Genomic DNA, 23,486 nt, shown 5'->3' with positions numbered 1-23,486 from the left:
TTGCTGAAATTGGAATGAAAAACTTGTTCCTAATTTGAAAATTTTGGATCGAAATTAGTGTAATTCCAATTAGAAAATAGTTTCGAAAATTAATTTGGAATCTAATATGTATTCCAATGCTGTTTCCAAAAAAAATCTGAAAAATGGGAAATTGTAGTTTCCCGAATCGGAATGAAAAATATTGTTCAAAAATCGATGACATTTGAAAATTTTATTCCAATTTAGACCCTTAATCCCGAGTGACTAACTTGGAGAGGGATGACAATACAGATTTCGTTCGATCGCTTACTAAAATGACATACACCCCTTCTATTATTTCTTTTCATAACGATTAATTGTACATAGAGACACAAATTGTCGAAAGTGTACAGTACAAACCTAGTCCGGAAAATCACGCATAAATCTAACTCTTGGGCGATATTTGCTTAAACTTTGCTGGGGACAAAATCGGAATTGGTTGCTTCCCAGATAGTCGTACCGTCGCAAGTGCAAAGCTTTTTGTAATTCTCACCAACTCCTGCACTTCTTGCTACCACTGCAGCTGCTATACCTTTGTCCGATTTATCTTCTGTTCCGTACACAACTACCGATCGTCCAATCAGATCATTGATTCTTAAATTTTCTTTCACCCCAGAAAAAAACGATTCGCCTTTTTCATCGACGTATAATGTTCCCAGGTCACCAAGAGGCTGAAACATCACACAAAACTCTTCGATTCGGAAACCTCAGAATGTTATCAAAGAGTTAGAGGGTGTTTGGCTAAGCTTATTTCGAACATCTGACAAATTGTTTGTTTTAAGAGCTGATAAGCTGTTACGTCTTATTTTTAAAATGAGCTTATAAGCTATTTCTATTCGTTATAAGATCTTAAATAAAAAGGTGAGGTAGAGGTAGTTTTTAAAAAACGATCTTAGTAGCTCCTCATCAAATTAACTTTTTGAATTTTTAAAATCTTTTTCAAAAGAAATACCAAACATTTATGAGGAGCTTATAAACTCTTAAACATCTTATAAGCTGTTAAAAACAGCTTATAAGCTTAGCCAAACACCCTCTAACTAAAATATAAAATGATTCACATCAGCTTTTAGATGAAGTGGTCATTTAACAATTATAATACCTACAAATAAATCAAACTAGGAAAAGTGAACACCAACCTCTTCTCCGTTTTTGGTGGGATTGAATATTTTACCGGTGGTTGCAGCACCCTCGGTCAAATCACCGAATTCATTGATGGACCAACCATGGTTGCCAGGTGGCAAACCACTGAAGTTAGCTTCTACCCTAGCGAGTTCCATACTCACTTGAGCTAATCGGACAACACCAAATATACCCGGACCTTTGAATTCGGCGACTGCAGCCGAAACCAGAAAATCTGCACCATAAATCGAGCACGACAACTAAATTAATTACTACATAAAAACCTTTTTTCATAAAAAAGAATAGACAGTATCATCTACTTACAACAAAATTTTATTTAATTTACCTTCGGGTACCCCTTGTCCGATTAATCTGGCTTTTCGACCGGTTTGCTCCAAGGCTTCGGTTAATGTCTTCACGGGCGAAGTCCCGAGAATTCTTACAACTTGATTGGTCAAGTCCACGTCGACATTTTTAACTCCTGAGTATTGAAGTATTATTAGTCTTTGTTATGATGTCGAACGAAAATACGGAAGCGATTCACTGATGATGAAAGTAGTATTTCTTTTTATTAAAGAACTAACCTTCGAGAGTCTGCAATTTGTTCTTGACTGATTTAACGCAGCCCTCGCATGACATATCCACCATAAATTCAGTCTGTACAGACACAAATATAATCGGTCGTAACAATCATATTATCTAAATTTTAAGTTACCACTCATCCGAAACGAAAACCCAAAAAAATCTGAAGAAAAAGAAAATGAAAAAGGAAACGACGAAACAAAGAAGACGAAAATAAACCATCGACCACCTAAATGCAAAATTGATAATGTTCATTCCTTCACCGTAGGCAAAGTATTCGTGAAATAAACTCATTTCGTGGTGGAATCGACAAAATTAAAACGGCAGAACTAAATAATCTACGTCGATTGAGCTGCTAAAGATATCCATAATTAGAGAAAAATAACAAGGGATGTTCTAATTTACGAGCACTCAAATTCTAAAAGCCGAAGCCCGTGTACACCAAAGACAATAACAATTCTCTAACTCCCACGACGACCTCATTCGCAACACTCTCTATTTTCAATTATCGACTGATAACAATGGGAGAGGCACCCCCTTATTAATTAATTCAAATTTCCTTTTAATGACAGCGTGAATCTTCATTTTAATTGTATGCTATGTATGCCTCGATTTCCTCAAAATCATGCTTCTTTCAAGTTTCATTTTGCTTCGTTTTCATACAACATCAATCTACAGCACTTCATCAGAGAAACTACACATTTGCTCTTCTTTTTATCTTTTAAGGCCTCGTTTGGTTGCCAAGATAAGATTACTCAAGATAAAATTAAATAATCTAACGAAACCCAATTATATTACAGGACCTTCGATGATGCAATAAAAAAACATGCCTAGAAGGCAAGATAAACCATGATTATATAATATTTGCGGGTCGACACAGCAAGTTATTGGGGATACCTAACATCAAACGAAGTTTAGTTAATTATGACTAATCTCTCCAACCAAACGAGGCCTTAAATTTGGAAGCTAAACTGTAATCTAACGAAACCCAATTATATTACGGGACCTTCGACGATCCAGTAAAAAACATGCCTAGAAGGCAAGATAAGCCATGATAATATAATATTTGCGGGTCGACCCAACCAGTTATTTGGGATACCAAACATCAAATAAAGTCCAATTATTTAGTTAATCATGACCAATCTCTCCAACCAAACGAAACAAATCCGAAATTTGGAAGCTAAACTGTCAAATCTAAATTCATCACTATCGAAATTATCCAAACCAGACGGAGAATATTTTTCTCCGAAAATTTCTTCACAGAAACAAACACTACATAATTTAATCAACCCCCAAAGCTGGCAGAAAAAAAAAATTATAATTTCTAAAACAAAAAGTAAGAACTCACCAGCAGCTCAGGCAATACCGCACCGTTCTGCAAAAAAAAAAAAAAAAAAAAAAAAAAAAAAAAAAAAACCCAAAATCAATCAAATTTGATTCTCAAATTAATTAAACATAAAAAAAAATCCCCATACCCAGAAATTAGAAACGATCGAATCGAACTAAACAATTTCATCATGCCCGAATAAAATTACTACCTGGATAGCTGGTTTCTGATCCATTTCAACAACAGATGAAGTTTGGTTCCCAAAACCCTTTACAGAACCCGGTTTAGAACCCGAATTTGCCGGTCTACGAATGGAGACGGAAGTATAACGGAGAGACCCAAAAGAAACGTTATTGGATAGCGGTTTGAAATAATCCGGCGAGTGTGAAGACGGCGGCGATGAGGAGAGGTGAGAGAGAGCGAAGGCGGCCGGAATTGAAACAGTGGCTGCGGCGATGGCTGTTGTTTTTGTGGTGACCACTGACCTTAAAAACGCCATTTTTTCTTCCTTTTATTTCTCGTGCGTTCTAGAATATGGACTATGAGGACTACTATTATTTAGGGTTAAATATACTCTGGACCCCTATACTGTAATTATTATCTCATTTACACCCTATACTTTCTAAACAACTACAAAATGGTCCCTCCTGTTTGTAGTTTTGTTACTAGAGAATGACGTGGCACGTTAGCTGAAAAATAATGGGATGATTACAGTTTTGGCCACTAGATTATACACCTTTTTCGATTTTGGCCCCTACACTTTTTCTTGCACGGAATTGATCCTCAAATAACCAGTTTTTTCTTACAATTTCCGTCCACCGTTTAAAATTGTTGTTAGTTTGGACGAAAAAGTCACGTGCGAGGTATGTGATCATGCACCAATTCCTAGAAACCATCCTATGGCATTTTTGTAATTTCACATTTTTAGTACATTTCTCGAATTTAATTTTATTTGGACGAAATTATAAGAATAAAGTGATATTGGGGTTAAATTAACAATATAGGTAAAAATAAGGGGCTAATGTGCATTGTCACATGCCTCGCACGTGAATTTTCCGTCCAAACTAACAAAAATTTCAAACGGTGGACGCAAATTGTAAAAAAATAGTTATATCATTATATGAAAACCAATTTCGTGCCAAAAAAAGTTGAAGGACCAAAATCGAAAATAGTGTATAATATAGTGACCAAAACTGTAATTATCCAGAAAAATAATCATTGTCATTCAATAACATAACAGTTAACAAGAATGGGAATAAGACTAATGAAATACTTAAATCATAACACAGGCACAATGTAATGGAAAAAAAAGAAGAAAGAACACACACAAACACACACACACATGGTGTTTTTTTAATGCAGTCACTAAATTTAAACCAGCTTGGCGGAAATGGGACTTCGAACGGCGTGTTTTGCCGAACGCCACACGATAGCTCCTTGCGCGTAAGTGTCGTTGACATGGGTGGCAGATTTGCTAAAGCTTATCTGATATGTCATCTTTTGGTTCACTTCGGTGAACGAAAGAGTAGCAGGTGTCACTTCTACGTGTACGCCCTGAGTCTTGATCTCGACCGCGTAAGTCGAGTTTGCCTCGCCGACGTTCGTCACCGTCCTCGTGTACGTCTTCGCTGCGGGCCCGAGTTCGACGGAGAACGAAGGGTAATTCAGTTGCGCTTCGGGTATGCTCGTTGTATTCGAGCAGGAAACGTGTTGCCGCACGATGACCTGGATTTCCTGGTCCGTGTAGCCTAAGCCGCACAAGTAAGGGATGTAGTCTTCGGGTCGTAGGTCGTAAACGAGCCCCGGATCATTAGCACTCGACGGATTAACGTGCCCTGCTCCGAGGGCAAATATGTCGGCAGACAAGTGTCTCTCGTCCTCAATGGGCCCACCCTCTAAGTCAAGCTGACCGGCGGTGGTCATAATGGCGGACTTGATGGTGGCAGGCGACCAATCAGGGTGCGCGCTTTTGAGCAGTGCTGCAATGCCACTGAGGTGCGGGCACGACATTGATGTGCCCGAAATCATGTTAAATGTCGCCTTTTCGTTCGTCTTGTTTTCGACCGACACCGGCCATGCAGCTAAAATGCTGACACCAGGGCCGATGATGTCGGGTTTCAGTATTCCTGGACTCGCCAAACTCGGCCCCCTCGACGAGAACGATGCCACCGTTGGAGCCGATGGGGATCCAATAACCGTGCCTTCAAAATAAATGGTTGCCCAAGGAGTTGATGTGGAATTGATATATGCTCTGATCTTTACTCCGGCATCGTAACTCACATGTGTGGCCGGGAGTACGTGAGTATCGGCTATTGTGTCGTAGGCGTTCTGCTCGTCGTTTGTCAGAATCATGGCGGCACCACCGGCATCTTTCACCGTTTGCCCCTTTGCGATTCGTGCTATCCCGCCTCCTCTTTGGCAGAGTACTATTTTCCCTTTGACGTCAACGTTGTCCAACGAGCCGGGCCCGCAAAGTCCAGCGGTTACATTACCACCGGCACCGGCATCGATCAACGGCATGTATTCATATGGGAAGTCACTCGGCTGGAAAAGGGACTCGCCGGTATAAAAATCCTTGTTTCCTAGTACTGCAGTAGCTACTATCTTTCTATCGATAGTGCTAGCACCAACCGTAAGGATCCAGGGCGCCTCGTTGGACAACGACGCATTGAACGGCCCGGAATTGCCGGCCGAGCAGCTGACGAAAATGCCCTTCTGAATAGCTGCGAATGCACCTATAGCAATACCATCGTTGAAAAAATCGACCGAGCCGCCGCCTAGAGAGAGGGAAAGCACGTCCACCCCATCCTCAACGGCGGCATCCATCGCCGCCAATATGTCGGCATCGGAACAACCATCCTCGGAGCAAACTTTGTACATTGCGATATGGGCACGTGGCGCCATGCCGACTGCCGTACCGTTAGCCATGCCAAACACATTGGCGCCCGGGACGAAGTTCCCGGCGGCCGTGCTGGCAGTGTGAGTGCCGTGACCTTCATCGTCGACCGGCGGCCCAGTCGACCCGCCGACGAAGTTTCTCGCACCGATGAGCTTATTGTTGCACGACGTGCCGTTGAACTCGCACTTCCCCTTCCACTTGGCGGGCGGAGGCGGCATACCTTCGTCGTCGAACGAAGGATGTCCCGGGGCAATACCGGTGTCGAGAAGTCCGACGATGACGCCTTCGCCGTAGTGCGACCCCCGCCACACTCCTAAATTCTGGTGGAGCCCCAAGAAATTAGGAGTGTGAGTTGTGTGCAAAGCCAACTTCTTCTGCGGCCTTGCGAAGATGAATCCGTCCTTCTTCTCCATTTCCTTCACTTCTTCTGGCGAAAGCTTAGCCGCAAAACCGGTGGCCACATTGCGGTAAGAATGAACCAATCGACTCGAGACATCTCCGGCGGCCGTCGCAGTTGTCGGCAAGAAAGAGCCGTACCAGCTCTTTTGTTCATCGGGATCGACGAAAACCCGGCCCTCCGGCAAACTCAAGTGGACAATGAAAGTTTCTAAGTTATCAGCTCTGACTAATGCAGAGGAAAACAACATGTAAATGACAATATAGAATATACACATGATGCTTGAGAATGGTTTGAACATTTTGCTTGCCATTTTTATGATTGATGAATTAGTTTGTTGCATGGTCATATATATATATATATATATATATATATATATATATATATATATATATATATATATATATATATATATATATAAGAGTTTGTGGCCGGCATTTTATGAACTTGGTAAGTCCGCTGAAGGGTCCTTACATGCAAAAATAATCATATATATAAAGTCGATTATTCTTATGTTTAATTAATTTATACACTTTCTAATATGTTTTCATTATTTTGTAGTTTAAAATAGTGGCCCTGTTTAATTTATATACTTATGTTGTTGTTTATGTAATGTTGAAGTCTCCCACAAGAAAAGAACTTTTAGCCGGGAAGAGAAATACAAACAAGGGCTCCAAATGAAGAGGACAAAGTTTTGTGGACCGATTGATACAAACATGTAAATCGGGAGTTAGATGCTACACCTTAGATCTCACTTCATATTACTATAGTCGCCGCCTCCTTGCCTCAATAACCATTCACCGCTATATTTGCGCCATAGCCACTGCCCCCTCAACAATGGAGAGAGAGAGACGTGATTCTACAGTTTACAAATTTAGGTTAAAGGCAAATTAGGGATTAAGAAAAAGTTAAGAATGTAAGTCATATTTTTTTTTTTTTTAAAAAAATATTTAGTTCAGTAGAAAATATTAGACTTATATTAAATATCTATCATGTTTCCACCTAGGGGCCTGTAATATATTAACCCCTGTATTTATTCTAACGGTCATACCCGTTAGAAAATCAGAGCCTACACGCACTATTTCTTGCGGTTATCGTTCGTTGTTAGAAAATTACATTTTTGGTGTAGTGATGGATATAACAAAAAAAAAATGACAAAAAGGATTGGACTAATCTCCCATTGTATAAGTTAGTGAAGAGCCATCTCCGAGAAGGCCTTAAAATGAAATGTAAAATTCATTTTGCACCATTTTACTATGTGAAGGGTATCATTTAATCCTCTAGTGTATAGAAAACATCAAACACCCGTTACTGTTAGGCTTTTTTTCTAATTACGTTAGTCAAATCCTTTGACCTACTGTTGCAAAGGGCTGCTGGCTTTTTTTTTTTTGTTTGACGAAAATTCCAAAAATATATCTCTATATATAGATTGCTTAGCTTTGGCTATTTTTCATCAAAATTTTCAATTTTTTTAGTTTTTTTTTCCACTTTATTCAATCATGTTACACTCTTTTCAACCCTTTTTTCTTTTGTATTTGCATAAAAAAACTGAAAAATCAAATCAATAAAAATGATGGTTTGTAAACCATGAATGCAAAACCTAAAAAAAAATTAAAAAAACCCTAAAAACCCCTAAAATTGAAATAATGTGCTCATACATGAGGTTTTCAACGAATTTCACGAAAACATCATGAGAATGATAAAAATTTCATAAATTTTGTTTCTTTTAAAAATCGAAGAGAAATCCGAGGACCGAGAGTGATAGAGAGGATTATTTAGAGAGTGAAACAACCTAGAAATAAAATAGAGATTCCATGAAATATAAAGTAGGGGTAAAAGAGTCATTCCACAATTAAAGCTAACACCGTTAAAAGCTTGGCCATTTACCGTAAAAAATAGGGGGGCATTTGATGTTTCTATACATCAGGGGTAAATAATGCATTTCGCATAGTACAATGGTGCAAAATGAATTTTGCCCTAAACTAATGTATATTCTTGAGGGTTTTTTGCAAAAATCATCACTGTGTAATCTCTAATAGCTGAAAAATCCCTCGTGTTAAAAATATTAGCACAAAACCCCCTGTGAAAAATATTCGAAGCCAAAAAGGACTCTACGAGCTCGATGTGTTATACACTCGCGCTTTGTGCGACTGGGCCTCTTATTTTGGAACCAGAAAGACCTAAATACCCTTTAAATCAATTTTTTAAAATGTATAAATTTATCCAATATTTTTCATAAGTTCAAAATGAAATTTTCAAAATTTTCAATTCAATCCCTAATAATTTCTGAAAAGCCTACTCTCCAAATTGCATATAACCAAATTGCATATAACCAAATTGCAATTTCATATAATTTCTCAAAACTTCATCATCTTCTTCCCTGTCTCCTCCTTCTTCAGATCTGCTCCTTGCCGAAAAAAAAAGAAAAAAAAACAATATCTTGCTATTCATCTTCATAACCAACCCATTTGCAAAAGAAGAAAAAACAACAAAAGTTGCTTTCTCCATCTAAACCCGCCGGAAGGCAAATGCACTTCACGCACAAAAAACACAGGCCCCAGCACAACACACACACACGCACAAAATGTAACTCGATCCACAATCTTGATTTACAAGATATATGAAAGAACTCATCAAACTTAAAGCATAATATTTTTTTGGTGTGGGAAGGCAGGTGGGGATGCGGCGGTGGTGCGGCCGTGGTGGCGATGATGCGGCGGCGGAGGGCTCGATGGAAGAATTAGGTTGGGGGAGGAAGATGATGGTCGTGGGTGTTAATTTTTTTTTTCTTTTTGGATTTTATTTATTTAATTGAAACATAAATTATTAAAAAATATGAGGGTTAATTTAGTTATTTCATATAAGTCAACTGCTAATTTCGAAATAAGGGGTAGTGTGCTTGGTCAAAAATAATATAGGGGGCTCTATGCTAATATTTTTAACATGAGAGGGGGTTTTTAGCCATTCCAGATTTCAAGGGGCTCTATGCAATTAGCTCATATTATTGATATACATTTTGGAGTAGTAGTGGAGAAAAAGTAGGATAGCTATTTGTTTAGGTTTTTTTGTCCCCCAATACAAATTTCTTTTAATGCACAATTAATTCAAGCACGTTTATTGTCTTCTTTTTATTCCAAGTAATTATTAATATTTTAAAAATCAATTTTATTTAAAATATTAGAAAATTTTGACGAGTGTTAGCCTGTTAGGTGGTCTTTGCACTGACATTTATTATATTTCATTAAAATAAGCAAGAAATTTTCATTTGTGTTATAGTTAAATACCTATAAATTAATACAATCTGATGAGTAAAATTCTATTAGTGTAACAAAATATTAAATTATCAATCTAATAATTTAATACATTTTCATCGAGTCGAGACCGAAAAAAACCATTATTTAAACAAAGTTATTATTATTACAATGAGAGCCTTCTTCTAAAACAATAATCTCTGTTGGTTCGCATTCAATGCTAAATTCAAAATTCATCACATTATACAATTGAAAACATGCCCATCTGATTTATTACCAAGAAAATATATAACATTTAAGAGAAATAATGAAAACATCACTTGTGATAATATTTATTGTTTTTTGTTTCTTTTCTTGTAAGGATCATCTCAGCGGATAACCCAACTTCATTAAAATCTGCTGATTAAATGCCGGCCAAAAACTTATTCCTCACATATATATATATATATATATATATATATATATATATATATATATATATATATATATATATATATATATATATATGCATACACATATGGCCATGCAAATTGCAATGAACACTCAATCATAAAAAATGGCAAGCAAAAAGTTGAGACCACAATCATCAAACATGGCCCTAATCAAGTTTATAATCTATGTCATTTGCATGTTGTTTTCATCTCCATTAGTCATAGGCATAACCGAAGATATAACAATCGAAATCGCACCGAAGAGTAACTTACAAACTTACGTCGTCCGTGTAAATTTGCCGAAGGGCCGGGTTTTGGCCGATTCATACGAGCTAAAGAGCTGGTACACCTCCTTCTTGCCAGCTGGCGAAGAAGATTCGACTCGATTGGTTCACTCTTATCGCAACGTGGCGACCGGTTTTGCTGCGAAGCTAACTTCGGAAGAAGTGAAAGAAATGGAGAGAATGGAGGGATTCATTAGTGCAAGGCCACAGAAAAAGTTGTCATTGCACACAACTCATAGCCCTAGTTTCTTGGGGCTACACCAGAATTTAGGGCTATGGAAGAGCTCGAACTATGGGGAAGGCGTAATTATCGGACTTCTCGACACCGGTATTGCTCCGGGCCATCCTTCTTTCGACGACAAAGATATGCCGCCTCCGCCCAAGAAATGGAAAGGGAAATGCGAGTTCACCGGAACGGCGTGCAACAATAAGCTCATCGGTGCAAGAAGTTTCATCAGCGACGTTAACGACGGCCCGACTGGGTCGCCGGCCGACGAAGAAGGCCACGGCACTCACACCGCCGGCACGGCCGCCGGGAACTTTGTTCCTGGCGCCAACGTGTATGGCATGGCCAACGGTACGGCCGCCGGGATGGCGCCGCGCGCGCATCTCGCCGTGTATAAAGTTTGCTCAGAGGACGGGTGTGGCGATGCCGACATACTGGCGGCGATGGATGCCGCCGTTGACGATGGGGTCGACGTGCTTTCCCTCTCTCTAGGCGGCGGTTCGTTCGATTTCTTCGACGACGTTATTGCTGTAGGTGCATTCGCAGCTATTCAGAAGGGCATTTTCGTCAGCTGTTCGGCGGGGAATTCCGGGCCGTTTAATGCTTCGTTATCCAACGAAGCGCCCTGGATTCTCACCGTTGGTGCTAGCACTACCGACAGAAGGATATTAGCTACGACGGTGTTAGGAAACAAGGATGTGTATACGGGCGAGTCACTTTTCCAGCCAAGTAACTTCCCGTATGAATCCATGCCGTTGATCGATGCCGGTGCCGGCGGTAATGAAACCGCCGGACTTTGCGGACCCGGCTCGTTGGACGACACCAATGTCAAAGGGAAAATTGTATTATGCCCGAGAGGAGGCGGGGTAGCACGAATAGAGAAGGGGCAAACGGTGAAAGATGCTGGTGGTGCCGCCATGATTCTGATGAATGACGAGCTCGACGCCTACGACACTGTAGCCGATCCTCACGTACTTCCGGCCACGCATGTGAGTTACGATGCAGGAGAAAAGATCAGAGCATATATAAATTCAAGTTCAACACCTTGGGCAGCCATCACGTTTCAAGGCACGGTTATAGCGAACCCGTCCGCTCCAACCGTCGCGTCGTTCTCGTCGAGAGGGCCGAGTTTGGCGAGTCCAGGAATACTTAAACCCGACATCATCGGACCCGGCATTAGCATACTAGCCGCATGGCCGGTGTCGGTCGACAACAACACGAACGAAAATGCGACATTTAACATGATTTCGGGCACGTCGATGTCGTGCCCACACCTCAGTGGCATTGCAGCATTGCTCAAAAGCACGCACCCTGATTGGTCGCCTGCCGCAATAAAGTCCGCCATTATGACCACCGCCGGTCAGCTTGACTTAGAGGGTGGGCCCATTGAGGACGAGAGACACTTGCCCGCAGACGTATTTGCCCTTGGAGCAGGACACGTTAACCCGTCGAGTGCTAATGATCCGGGGCTTGTTTATGACCTACAACCCGAAGATTACATCCCTTACTTGTGTGGCTTAGGCTACACGGATGATGAAATCCGGACAATTGTGCAGCAGTCGGTTTCTTGCTCGAATATAACGAGCGTACCCGAAGCGCAACTGAATTACCCGTCGTTCTCCGTCGAACTTGGGCCCGCAACGAAAACGTACACGAGGACGGTGACAAATGTTGGGGAGGCAAATTCAACTTATAGCGTCGAAGTTAATCGGGTTAAAGGTGTTGATGTAGGAGTGACACCTGGTACTCTGTCTTTCACCAAAGTGAACCAAAAGATGACGTATGAGATAAAGTTTAGCAAATCTTCAACCCGTGTCAATGCCACTTTCGTGCAAGGTGCAATCGTTTGGCGTTCGGCGAAACGCGCGGTTAGAAGTCCGATTTCGGTCAAGCTCGTCTGACGAGTAGATGACGGAAGACGATTCGAATCTTATATGTTGCAAAATAGAATTCCATAATGTAATATGTACTCGTAAGGAAATCTTCAATCATGATTGTTAATCAAGAAAATACACTTCAACTTGGCTTAGGTGGTGTTTGTGGTAAGATAAGATCTCTTTGAACAAATTATGAGCTTTTATTGGCTCATAATATATTTTTCAGTGTTTGTAAATGAGAATTTTGGTGCAAATTTTCTTCAAAGAAATTTAATTTTTAAATATAAAATTAATGAAGTAAATTATTTCATCCAATATTTCAAAAAATAAATAAATATATATATAATATCTTAAATATTTGTTCAATTTAATGTTTATTCAAAAAAAAAAAAAAATCAATACAAAAATAAGGGATTGTACTTATAAGGGTACCTAAAAAAATGTAAATAATTTTATCATATAGGTAATGTTAAATTGAGTAGGGTAAGTGTAACTTTCAAAAGCGAGGAGGTAAGTGTTATATATAGTATACTATAAGGGGTCAAAGTGTATTTTAACCTAAAACAATCAGAAAGAAGTTTGGTACCGGTTTTCTTGCACACATTGACATGGATGTCTTATAGGGGTGGAAATCCGAACTGAATCTCCGAATTCCGCCGATTCCGATCCGAAAATATCTGATTTTGGAATCGCTTTTTTCTTTTTCTTCTGATTTCCAAAATTCTGAAATTCGGTTTTTCAATTATTTTTGGAAAGTAATCGGAATTGTATATAAAATTATTGGAAATTCCAATTTTCGATCCGATTTTAGTTCCGAAATATATTATATATAATAATTTAATGATATATTTTGTATTTCTATAATATAATTTATGATATATATTATATGAAAATTATAAATATCTAATTAGGCCCGAGTAAACTAAGACCTTAACATCTCAATTTCCTATAATCTTTCTCTTCACATTCTTTTTTTAATTTGTTATGTTATCTTTTTTGAACCGTTTTTTATTCATGGTTCGCAAGAAATATATATATATATATATATATATATATATATATATATATATATATATATATATATATATATATATATATATATATTTATATTTTTTGTTTGAGAATTTGCAAGAACTATATTGGACTGCTTCTGTTGTTCTTACATATGTTTACATTGCATTTTGTTGAACTTTGTTTTGGATTTCTCGTATTTTGTTGGAAAAATTCAAAAAAATTAGAAAAAAATTCTGAAAGATTCCCATTATATTTGAATTTGGAATAAGAAATTATTAATTAATGCAATTTTCAAAATTCCGCCGATTTCAAAGCTTTTTGGAATGTATTTCTAACTTCCGAAAAAAATGATTTTTTTCTTTGTAAAAGCCATTTCTGATCAATTTCGTCCGATTTCCATCCCTAATATGTTACGATGTTTTCCAAAACGAGGACATGGGAATATACATTCTTGATGTAAATTTTGGGGTTGAGTAGTGGTTGACTATTTGTTAGGTTTTCTTGTCTTCAAATATAAATTTCTTTTAATGCACAATTAATTCAAGCACGTTTCTTGTTTTTTTAATTTTTTTTTTACAAATGTGTTTTAAATTTTGCTATTTGTGGTACCACATAACTCAAAATCAATCACATGATATAATAAAACATGCCCATCTGATTGAATTGCCATAAAATATAACATTTTAATGCACAATTCATTCAAGCACGTTTCTTGTCCTTTTTAATTCACAAGTAAATTATTACAACGGGTAATGTGAGTCGAGTTCTAGTATGCTCATACTCAAATACCATTAGATTTCAGTACTGAAAGCTCAAATTCACGTACCATCGAATTTTATAATTGTAGTTAGAATGAAACTTGGCTAAAATATTATATTTTGAATTTCGAGTTTAAATCGAGCTTACATACTTACATATTCTAAATGTGATGAATATAGTTCATGTGCAAATATTTGTATAGTATCATAATACTATGTTGTTTTTAAGAAGAAAAAAAGGCTACATGAATATGAGTATTTAACGAAATTCTAATCATTTGCAAATAAGGGAAATAATGTATTTGAGATGATTCAAATAAAAGAAAAAAAAAACATAAATATTGGTTATTTAAATTTTTCTTTTTGAATTTCTACTTTTAGTATGAGCTCGAAAAACAGTTCAATAGATGAGTTTATGTTCAAATTTTCAATTAGTGTTCGTTGTATAAAATAAATGTTAATAAATATGTAAAAAAATAAATTTAATTAACTTTTAAATTACTTATGTGATCGGGATTAATTTGGATTGAGTCATAATAATTTATAAACTCATATTCGGCTAATAAACTTTTCGGACATAATAGAAGGGCTCAAACTCGGTCCGAATCACAATTAACTTTTCGGGTATACACAGTCCGACACATTTAAGAAAATGATGTAAAGATCATTGGTAGTTTACTTTTGAGTAAATTATTACAAACACCTTAACTAAGGACAAATCATCAAAACACCCCTTAAGTATTCATAATTACCAGAAACCCCCTTAACAGCCTAACGAACTATAATTCTTAGCATAAATATTGTGAAAAAGGTCAATAATACCCTTCACTCCCTCTTATATATACATACACATATGATCACATAATGAACTACATCTTTCAATCATAACAAAATGGCAACCAACTTGATCATGGGTATATTCCATGTCATGATTTGCATGTTATTTTCATCTCCATTAATCATAGCTAAAGATATTACAATTGAAACCCCACCAAAGAGTACCTTACAAACATACATTGTCCATGTAAAGTTACCGAGGGGCCGGGTTTCGGCCGATTCCGACGAGCTCGAGAGGTGGTACATCTCTTTCTTGCCCGGGGACGAGGGCCCGCGCACTCGATTGGTTCGCACTTTTCGACACGTGGCGACCGGTTTTGCGGCGAAGCTAACTTCGGAAGAAGTGAAAGAAATGGAGAAGAAGGAAGGATTCATTACTGCAAGGCTGCAAAAAAAGTTGTCATTGCACACAACTCATAGCCCTAGTTTCTTGGGGCTGCACCAGAATTTAGGGTTATGGAAGAGCTCGAACTACGGTGAAGGCGTAATTATCGGACTTATCGACACCGGTATTTCTCCGGGCCATTTATCTTTCGACGACGGGGATATGCCGCCTCCGCCTAAGAAATGGAAAGGGCAGTGTGAGTTCAGCGCCGGGTGCAACAACAAGCTCATCGGTGCAAGAAATTTCGCCAGCGACACGTGGGGTCCGCCGGTCGATGACTACGGCCACGGCACACACACCGCCAGCACAGCCGCCGGGAACTTCGTTCCCGGCGGCAGTGTCTTCGGCATGGCCAACGGTACGGCGGTCGGCATGGCCCCACGTGCGCATCTCGCCATGTACAAAGTCTGCTCCGACGAGGGATGTTACGAGGCGGACATACTGGCGGCGATGGACGCTGCGATTGAGGATGGGGTCCACGTAATGTCCCTCTCTCTAGGTGGCGGTTCGATCGATTTCTTCGACGACGTTATCGCTATAGGTGCATTCGCAGCTATTCAGAAGGGCATTTTTGTCAGCTGTTCGGCGGGGAATTCCGGGCCGTTTGATGGTTCGTTGTCAAACGAGGCGCCCTGGATTCTTACGGTTGGGGCTAGTACTATCGACAGAAGAATAGTAGCTACTGCAGTACTGGGAAACAAGGACGAATATACCGGCGAGTCCGTTTTCCAGCCGAGCGATTTCCCATATAAAGACATGCCTTTGATTGATGCCGGTGGTAATGTAACTACCGGACTTTGCGAGCCGGGCTCGTTGGACAACATTGACGTAAAAGGGAAAATTGTATTCTGCCAGAGTGGAGGCTGGACAGATCCAATCGACAAGGGGCAAACGGTGAAAGATGCCGGTGGTGCCGCCATGATTCTGATGAACAAAGAGCGAGACGCCTACACAACAATAGCCGATCCCCACGTACTTCCGGCCACCGAAGTGAGTTACGATGCCGGAGTGAAGATCAGAGCGTATATAAGTTCGACATCAACTCCTCGGGCAGCAATAAAGTTTCGAGGCACTGTTATTGGATTTCCATCGGCTCTGACGGTGGCATCGTTCTCGTCGAGAGGGCCGAGTTTGGCGAGTCCCGGAATACTAAAACCCGATATCGTCGGCCCCGGCGTCAACATACTAGCGGCATGGCCGGAATCTGTGGACAACTACCCGAATGAAACGGCGACATTTAACATGATTTCGGGCACGTCGATGTCGTGCCCGCACCTTAGTGGCGTTGCAGCACTGCTCAAAAGCGCTCACCCTGATTGGTCGCCTGCCGCAATAAAGTCCGCTATTATGACTACCGCCAGTCAGCTTGACTCAGCGGGTGGGCCCATCGAGGACGAGAGACACTTCCCTGCCGACATATTTGCCCTCGGAGCAGGGCACGTTAACCCGTCGAGTGCTAATGATCCGGGGCTTGTTTATGACCTAAAACCCGAAGATTACATCCCTTACTTGTGCGGTTTAGGATACACGGATGACGAAATTGAGACAGTTGTGCATCACTCGGTTTCTTGCTCGAATATAACGAGCATACCCGAAGCGCAACTAAATTACCCGTCGTTCTCTGTTGAACTCGGGGCTTCTACGAAGACGTACACGAGGACGGTGACAAACGTTGGGGAGGCGAACTCGACTTATAGTGTCGAAATTATTCGGGCTAAGGGTGTCGATTTAGGTGTCGAACCTTGTACGCTTTCGTTCGGCGAAGTGAACCAGAAGATGACGTATGCGATACGCTTTAGGAAATCTTCCACTTCTGTAGCTAATGGAACTTTCATGCAAGGAGCGATCGTTTGGCGTTCGGCCAAGCGCGCCGTTAGAAGTCCGATTTCGGTCAAGCTCGTCCGATGAGTACGCTAGATTGAAGACAATTCGAATCTTGTGTTGCAAAATAGTATTTCATCATCAATTTGCTTATGAGAGCGTCTTTTTTATAATGACAATCACCAAATTAAAATTTGCCTACTTTTGTTATTTCATTGGTTGCATTTTATAAGTAATATGTTTAATCATCTTATCTGCATACAAAACTTGAATTATATATATAATATATTAATTGGTATTAACTAACTTTTTTTAGTTTAGTATTAATTAACTTGTTCTTTAATTATGAATTAACTTTCAAATTGCTTTGAGTATATGTGTTCATAATCGTACCTTGTGCAGACTGCAGTGTGGGTCAAGGTAGTTGAAATCGGGATTTTAAGTGGAATCGGAGAAGGGTAGTCAAAATTGGAAACGTAAAATCAGATTGTAAAATCGTAAGATCAAGGATTTTAAATTCTGGATTATTTGGTAACGGGCTACATTTTTTTAGTTATTCATAATTTCAGCCCAAATTTTGTCAAAATCGCACTAAAATCACGTTTCTAACGATCTTGAACGCGATTTCACCCGATTTTGAGGCACTTGCGATTTCAATGCGATCTTATCCCTTTTCCGTGTGTAAAATATTTCCTACGATTTTACGATTTAGATCTCGATTTTGACTACATTGATATGAATAGTGCATTAATAATTGATTCTGATTGGGGATTTATACAAAATTGACCTCTAACTGCATAATTGATTTAGATATCATGGTTAATTGAGGTTTAATTAGATAATTTGACACTTAATTGGATTACATTGGTCATTGGGTACAAAACACATAATAGGGTTAATTAGGGCATCTAATTTGGGGATTTTGACAAATTAGGTTTAATTGACTCTCAGAAATTGGGGATTTTGATTCCAGTATTAATAATTGATGGATTTATTTGGGATTCTAGTAACAAACTGATCAAGTTATGACACTGAAATGACTTAATTAAATTGTATGGCTTGCTCGAAGCAGTCTTATAACAGTTTCTTGAAATAATAAATTGGGCAAATTGCACTGCCACCCTATAAGTTTTTATTTTTCGGACTTTACCCCCTCCAAATTTAGAAAAGTGAATGTTCCCCTTTAAAATGTTATTCTTGTTTCACATTGCCTCGATAGAAAAATTCCGATAAACTATTCACAGAAACTGAGTGTTTTTTTTTCTTTTCCACGTTGCCTCTTCAAGTGTTATTTTTATTGCACATTGACCCTTAAAAATTTGTATATGGAAACTAATCAAAATCGATGAAGGTTTTGAGTTGCTATCGAACTCCGACATGGTACTATCTATATCCAATTGTTTGATTTTGTGTTCTTTCAAAGTTTATTCAATGAGTGTCATATTTTGCATTTATCTACTACGTGGCTCCATATTTTATCGTTAAACTATTAGGGGTGAACATCACTTTAACCCTTGTATTTTAAACTTTGTGCACATGACCCCCTGTAGTTTAAGCTATGTGCACATGACTCCTTCGTGCTACATTATTTGATCCTCACCGTTCGGAATCGGCCAATATTCCGAATACGTAATTTGTTATTATTTTCCCGGCTAAAAGATTCTTGGTTGCAGGACAAAGAGCCAACACCTTCAACATCACATTCAACTAATTAAATGCACAATTTATTATAAATTAGAATTAAAGCAATTGATTATTGAAACATTAAACTTAAGAATAATCGACCAATGATTTATTTCCAATTTTCTTGTACGTAATTACCAATTTCAAGAAACAGCTCCTAATTCAGACCTCTTATATATACATAAATAACCATGCAATAAAAGTAATTAATCAATCATAAAAATGGCAACCAACAAATTCAGACCACTCTCAAAGATCATATGTATATTATATGTCATTTACATGTTGTTTTCCTCTGCATTAGTCATAGCTGAAGATATAACAATTGAAATCCCCCCAAAGAATGTTAACTTAGAAACATACATTGTCCATGTAAATTTGCCAACGGGCCGGGTTTTGGCCGATTCCGACGGGCTGAAGAGCTGGTATGCCTCCTTCTTGCCGACAATTACAACGACGGCCGACGATGTTTCGAGTCGGTTTGTGCACTCTTACCGCAATGTGGCGACCGGTTTTGCGGCAAAACTATCACCCGAAGAAGTGAAAGAAATGGAGAAGAAGGATGGGTTCGTCTTCGCAAGGCCACAAAAGAAGTTGCCTTTGCACACAACTCACACTCCGAGTTTCTTGGGCCTCCACCAAAACTTAGGATTTTGGCGTGGCTCGAATTATGGCGAAGGTGTAATTATCGGACTTCTCGACACCGGTATTGCCCCGGGCCATCCGTCTTTCGACGACAAAGATATGCCGCCTCCGCCTGCAAAGTGGAAGGGGAAATGTGAGTTCAACAGTTCTGCATGTAACAATAAGCTTATCGGTGCGAGAAATTTCGTCGGTGGCCCGACAGGGCCGCCCGTCGACGACGAAGGTCACGGCACGCACACCGCCAGCACGGCGGCCGGAAACTTCGTTGGGGGCGCAAATGTTTTCGGCATGGCTAACGGTACGGCCGTCGGCATGGCCCCACGGGCGCATCTCGCCATGTACAAAGTTTGCTCCGAGGACGGATGCGCGGAGGCCGACATATTGGCGGCAATGGATGCCGCAATCGAGGATGGTGTCCACGTGCTTTCGCTCTCTCTAGGTGGAGGCTCGGCCGATTTTTTCGCCGATGGTATTGCTATAGGTGCATTCGCAGCTATTCAGAAGGGCATTTTCGTGAGCTGTTCGGCGGGCAATTCCGGGCCGTTTAATGCTTCATTATCTAACGAGGCGCCCTGGATTCTTACTGTCGGTGCTAGCACTATCGACCGAAGGATAGTCGCTACTGCAATATTGGGAAACAGAAACATGGATGGATATGATGGCCAATCCCTTTTTCAGCCGAGTGACTTCTCATCCGATAAGTACCTACCCTTGGTTGACGCTGGTGCAAATGGAAACGGAACCGCCGGAATTTGCGGGCCCGGCTCTTTGGACAACATTGATGTCAAAGGGAAAATTGTATTGTGCGAGCGAGGTGGTGGAATAGCACGAATCGCAAAGGGGCAAACAGTGAAGGATGCCGGTGGTGCCGCCATGATTCTGATGAACGAGGAGCTGGACGCCTATACCACGATAGCCGATGCTCATGTACTTCCGGCCACTCACGTGAGCTACGATGCAGGGGAAAAGATCAGAGCATATATAAGTTCGACATCAACGCCTACGGCCACAATCCTGTTTCAAGGCACAGATATAGGGTACCCGATGGACCCGATTGTGGCATCTTTCTCTTCGAGAGGACCCAGTTTGGCGAGTCCGGGAATCCTTAAACCCGACATAATTGGTCCCGGCGTGAGCATACTAGCGGCATGGCCCGTATCGGTCGACAACTACACGAACGAAAAGGCGACATTTAACATGATTTCGGGCACGTCAATGTCGTGCCCGCACCTCAGTGGCATTGCAGCACTGCTCAAAAGCGCGCACCCTGATTGGTCGCCTGCCGCCATCAAGTCAGCCATAATGACTACCGCCGCTCAGGTCAATGTAGGCGGCGGCCCCATTGACGACGAGAGGTACTTGAATGCGGATATATTTGCACTCGGAGCAGGACATGTGAACCCGACGAGTGCGAACGATCCGGGGCTCGTTTATGACTTACAACCCGAAGATTACATTCCTTACCTGTGCGGCTTAGGCTACACGGATACGGAAATCCAAGCCATTGTGCAGAAGCCCGTTTCTTGCTCGAATACAACGAGCATACCCGAAGCACAGCTAAATTACCCTTCGTTCTCTGTCGAACTCGGGCCCGCCAAGAAAACGTACACGAGGACGGTGACAAATGTCGGCGAAGCAAATTCGACTTATAGTCTCGAAATTATTCTGGCTAAGGGTGTTGATATAAGTGTTACACCCGATACTCTTTATTTCGGCGAAGTGAACCAAAAGATGTCGTATGAGATAAGCTTTAGCAAATCTGGCACCCCTGTCAATGCGGTTTTCGTGCAAGGGGCAATCGTGTGGCGTTCGGCCAAACGCGCGGTTAGAAGTCCGATTTCGGTCAAGCTGGTCTAATGTGTGTGTCTTGTTATTTTTTTCCCATTGTATTGAATCGTTGCATGATTCTTACAGTATTAGGTAAGTTCATCTAAGTACTAATAACATAAAGAAATAAAGAGTGGTGTAAGTGATTTGTTTTATTAGTCATAAATCATAATCTAATCATTCCACTTTGTCATAGAGACGTGCAATTTCCACCTTTAAAATATTTTATTTCACCACCAAATTAAATGTATTTCTCATTTTATTCCTTTCTTCTACTTCTATTTATATTTTTCACAAATTTATAAACCGTCTACCACTAAACTAATTAAAATATTTATAAAAAAACCGTCACCATTTTCACTGGAATCTTTACCGCAAAATCTCGCCCTCTCCACCTTAAGTGAATAATACTTTCGTCAGAGAAAAATATTTCCCAAAGACAAAAAGAGCAGGAATTAAAAAGTTAAAAAATAAAATAGAAATATAAATACAATAGAACATATTAGAATTAAGCGAATATAAGGAATGATGGTGGTATTAAATTTGAGGGTATTTATGACATTTTATATACTTTTGGTGGTGAATTGAGATACTTTGGAGGTGGAAATAATACCACTCTTGTTATATTATTGAATCTCGAATACTAGTATTTATACTTGGCACGATATGATCCGGCATGAAAATTGGGAACTTGACAAATACACGACCCTTTTTAGGTAACACAGGACATTTTATTTAATAAATTAAAACCTTACACCAACGAAACATTTATTTTGCCAGAATATCACATTTATTAATTATCAAAACACGAGTTTATCAAATTTTAGCATAACTCAGACTAGTGTCTATCGATTATTTTAGTTTATGAAAGGGTCAAAACGACCCAATAATTAAAGGAAAAAAAAAGCAAATAATACATCTAGATTGAGACACGAAGAAAATTCTTTAGAAATGGAAATTTGGATTTCTCGAGAAAAAGAAATTTATATTTCATTGACTTCATCTTAATTTCTTTCTTTTGTCATATTGGAGATACAAATATTCCATTCTAAATTATATTTAGCACCAAATACCAAGAATTTTATTACACTTTAAATCTTTAGGTTACATGAATCACATAATATGGATTAGATTGGAGTGTGTTACTTTTGTATTGACTGATTATTTTTTTAACAACCAAGACTTTTAACTTTTATTGAATGCAATTTCTCAATAATATTGATTTTCTAATTTAACAATAATTATATTCCAATTTATAATCTTAATGTTCCATAATAACTGTTTCTTTTTAAAAGTATGTTGTTCCATATTATCTTTTACTTTAGACTTCTAAAACTACATTAAATACATTTTTTTTCATGTTTTAATCTTATTAATTCAACTATAGTTATTAACTCTTTTATTACATCATTATATGACTGATCATTATATGACTGTGCTTTGTTACGTTAAGTAATTTTCATTTGATAATACTTCAATTTTCCGCAAGAACCCTCAAACAAATTTGATAAGTAAATCAACATCAACAATACATATACAAACAGCAGTCTGAAACTACATTGCATATTCCTGAAGAAAAAAACAAGGAACTAAATAACAAATAATTACGTCGTTTTTCTTTTACTTTTCTGTAGCGAGTTAATTGGCACAATGCACAACCGAATGCGCAGTTAATTGCCACAATGCACCTAAAAAAATAAAAAAATTCAAGGGTGCATTGTGCAATTCACGACAATTTGAGGGATATATATGTCACCATATGACCATATCTAGTGTTTCATTTCTTTTAAGGTAAATTACAACCAACCCATGAGGTTTGATAAAATAACTGAAAAAAGTCCATGTGGTCAGAGGCGGATTCACTGTGTGTCTAGGGTGTGCAACTCCACACACCTGATTTAAAAAGTGGGTGCAAATTTAGACCGGATGACATGTTTTAATATGAAAATTGGATGCCATAGGATAATTGACACGTGGATAGTTTAAAGAAAAATATAATTAGGATTCTAATAATTGAGAAAAAAAAAAAGAAAAAAGAAAAAAGAAAACCCAGCAGAACCCATAAGCCCCCCTCTAACCCTAAATCAACATGATTTATTAAGAGT

The 23,486-nt window shown here is 39.2% G+C and overlaps 4 protein-coding genes and 1 pseudogene across 5 annotated transcripts; 3 read left to right on the top strand and 2 right to left on the bottom strand.

The window, feature by feature from the left end:
• Positions 1-181: 181 nt before the first annotated feature.
• CCS (copper chaperone for SOD1) lies at positions 182-3,615 on the bottom strand. Its single transcript, XM_012980067.2, has 6 exons — positions 3,258-3,615; positions 3,068-3,094; positions 1,722-1,794; positions 1,484-1,618; positions 1,155-1,372; positions 182-689 (listed from the first exon to the last, which is right to left on the bottom strand). The coding sequence occupies exons 1-6, from the start codon at positions 3,543-3,545 to the stop codon at positions 426-428; spliced, it is 1,005 nt and encodes a 334-aa protein (XP_012835521.2). The 5' UTR covers positions 3,546-3,615; the 3' UTR covers positions 182-425.
• Positions 3,616-4,341: 726 nt separating this feature from the next.
• Positions 4,342-6,676, bottom strand: LOC105956217 (subtilisin-like protease). The gene has a single exon (XM_012980060.2). The coding sequence runs from the start codon at positions 6,653-6,655 to the stop codon at positions 4,418-4,420; it is 2,238 nt and encodes a 745-aa protein (XP_012835514.2). The 5' UTR covers positions 6,656-6,676; the 3' UTR covers positions 4,342-4,417.
• Positions 6,677-10,108: 3,432 nt separating this feature from the next.
• LOC148772651 (subtilisin-like protease pseudogene) lies at positions 10,109-12,563 on the top strand (annotated as a pseudogene). The gene has a single exon (XR_016031303.1). The product of XR_016031303.1 is annotated as a subtilisin-like protease pseudogene (transcript).
• A 2,470-nt stretch (positions 12,564-15,033) lies between these two features.
• LOC105956214 (subtilisin-like protease) lies at positions 15,034-17,421 on the top strand. The gene has a single exon (XM_088818357.1). The coding sequence runs from the start codon at positions 15,076-15,078 to the stop codon at positions 17,311-17,313; it is 2,238 nt and encodes a 745-aa protein (XP_088674483.1). The 5' UTR covers positions 15,034-15,075; the 3' UTR covers positions 17,314-17,421.
• A 2,022-nt stretch (positions 17,422-19,443) lies between these two features.
• Positions 19,444-21,411, top strand: LOC105956212 (subtilisin-like protease). Its single transcript, XM_088821010.1, has one exon. It carries the CDS (start codon positions 19,459-19,461, stop codon positions 21,409-21,411), a length of 1,953 nt encoding a protein of 650 aa, XP_088677136.1. The 5' UTR covers positions 19,444-19,458.
• Positions 21,412-23,486: the final 2,075 nt, after the last annotated feature.

Source organism: Erythranthe guttata, chromosome 1, assembly GCF_056151865.1.
Source record: "Erythranthe guttata isolate IM_541 chromosome 1, IM_541, whole genome shotgun sequence".
Lineage (NCBI taxonomy): Eukaryota > Viridiplantae > Streptophyta > Magnoliopsida > Lamiales > Phrymaceae > Erythranthe > Erythranthe guttata.
The sequence above is the reverse complement of the archived record's forward strand: the minus strand, read 5'-3'. Positions and strand labels throughout refer to the sequence as shown.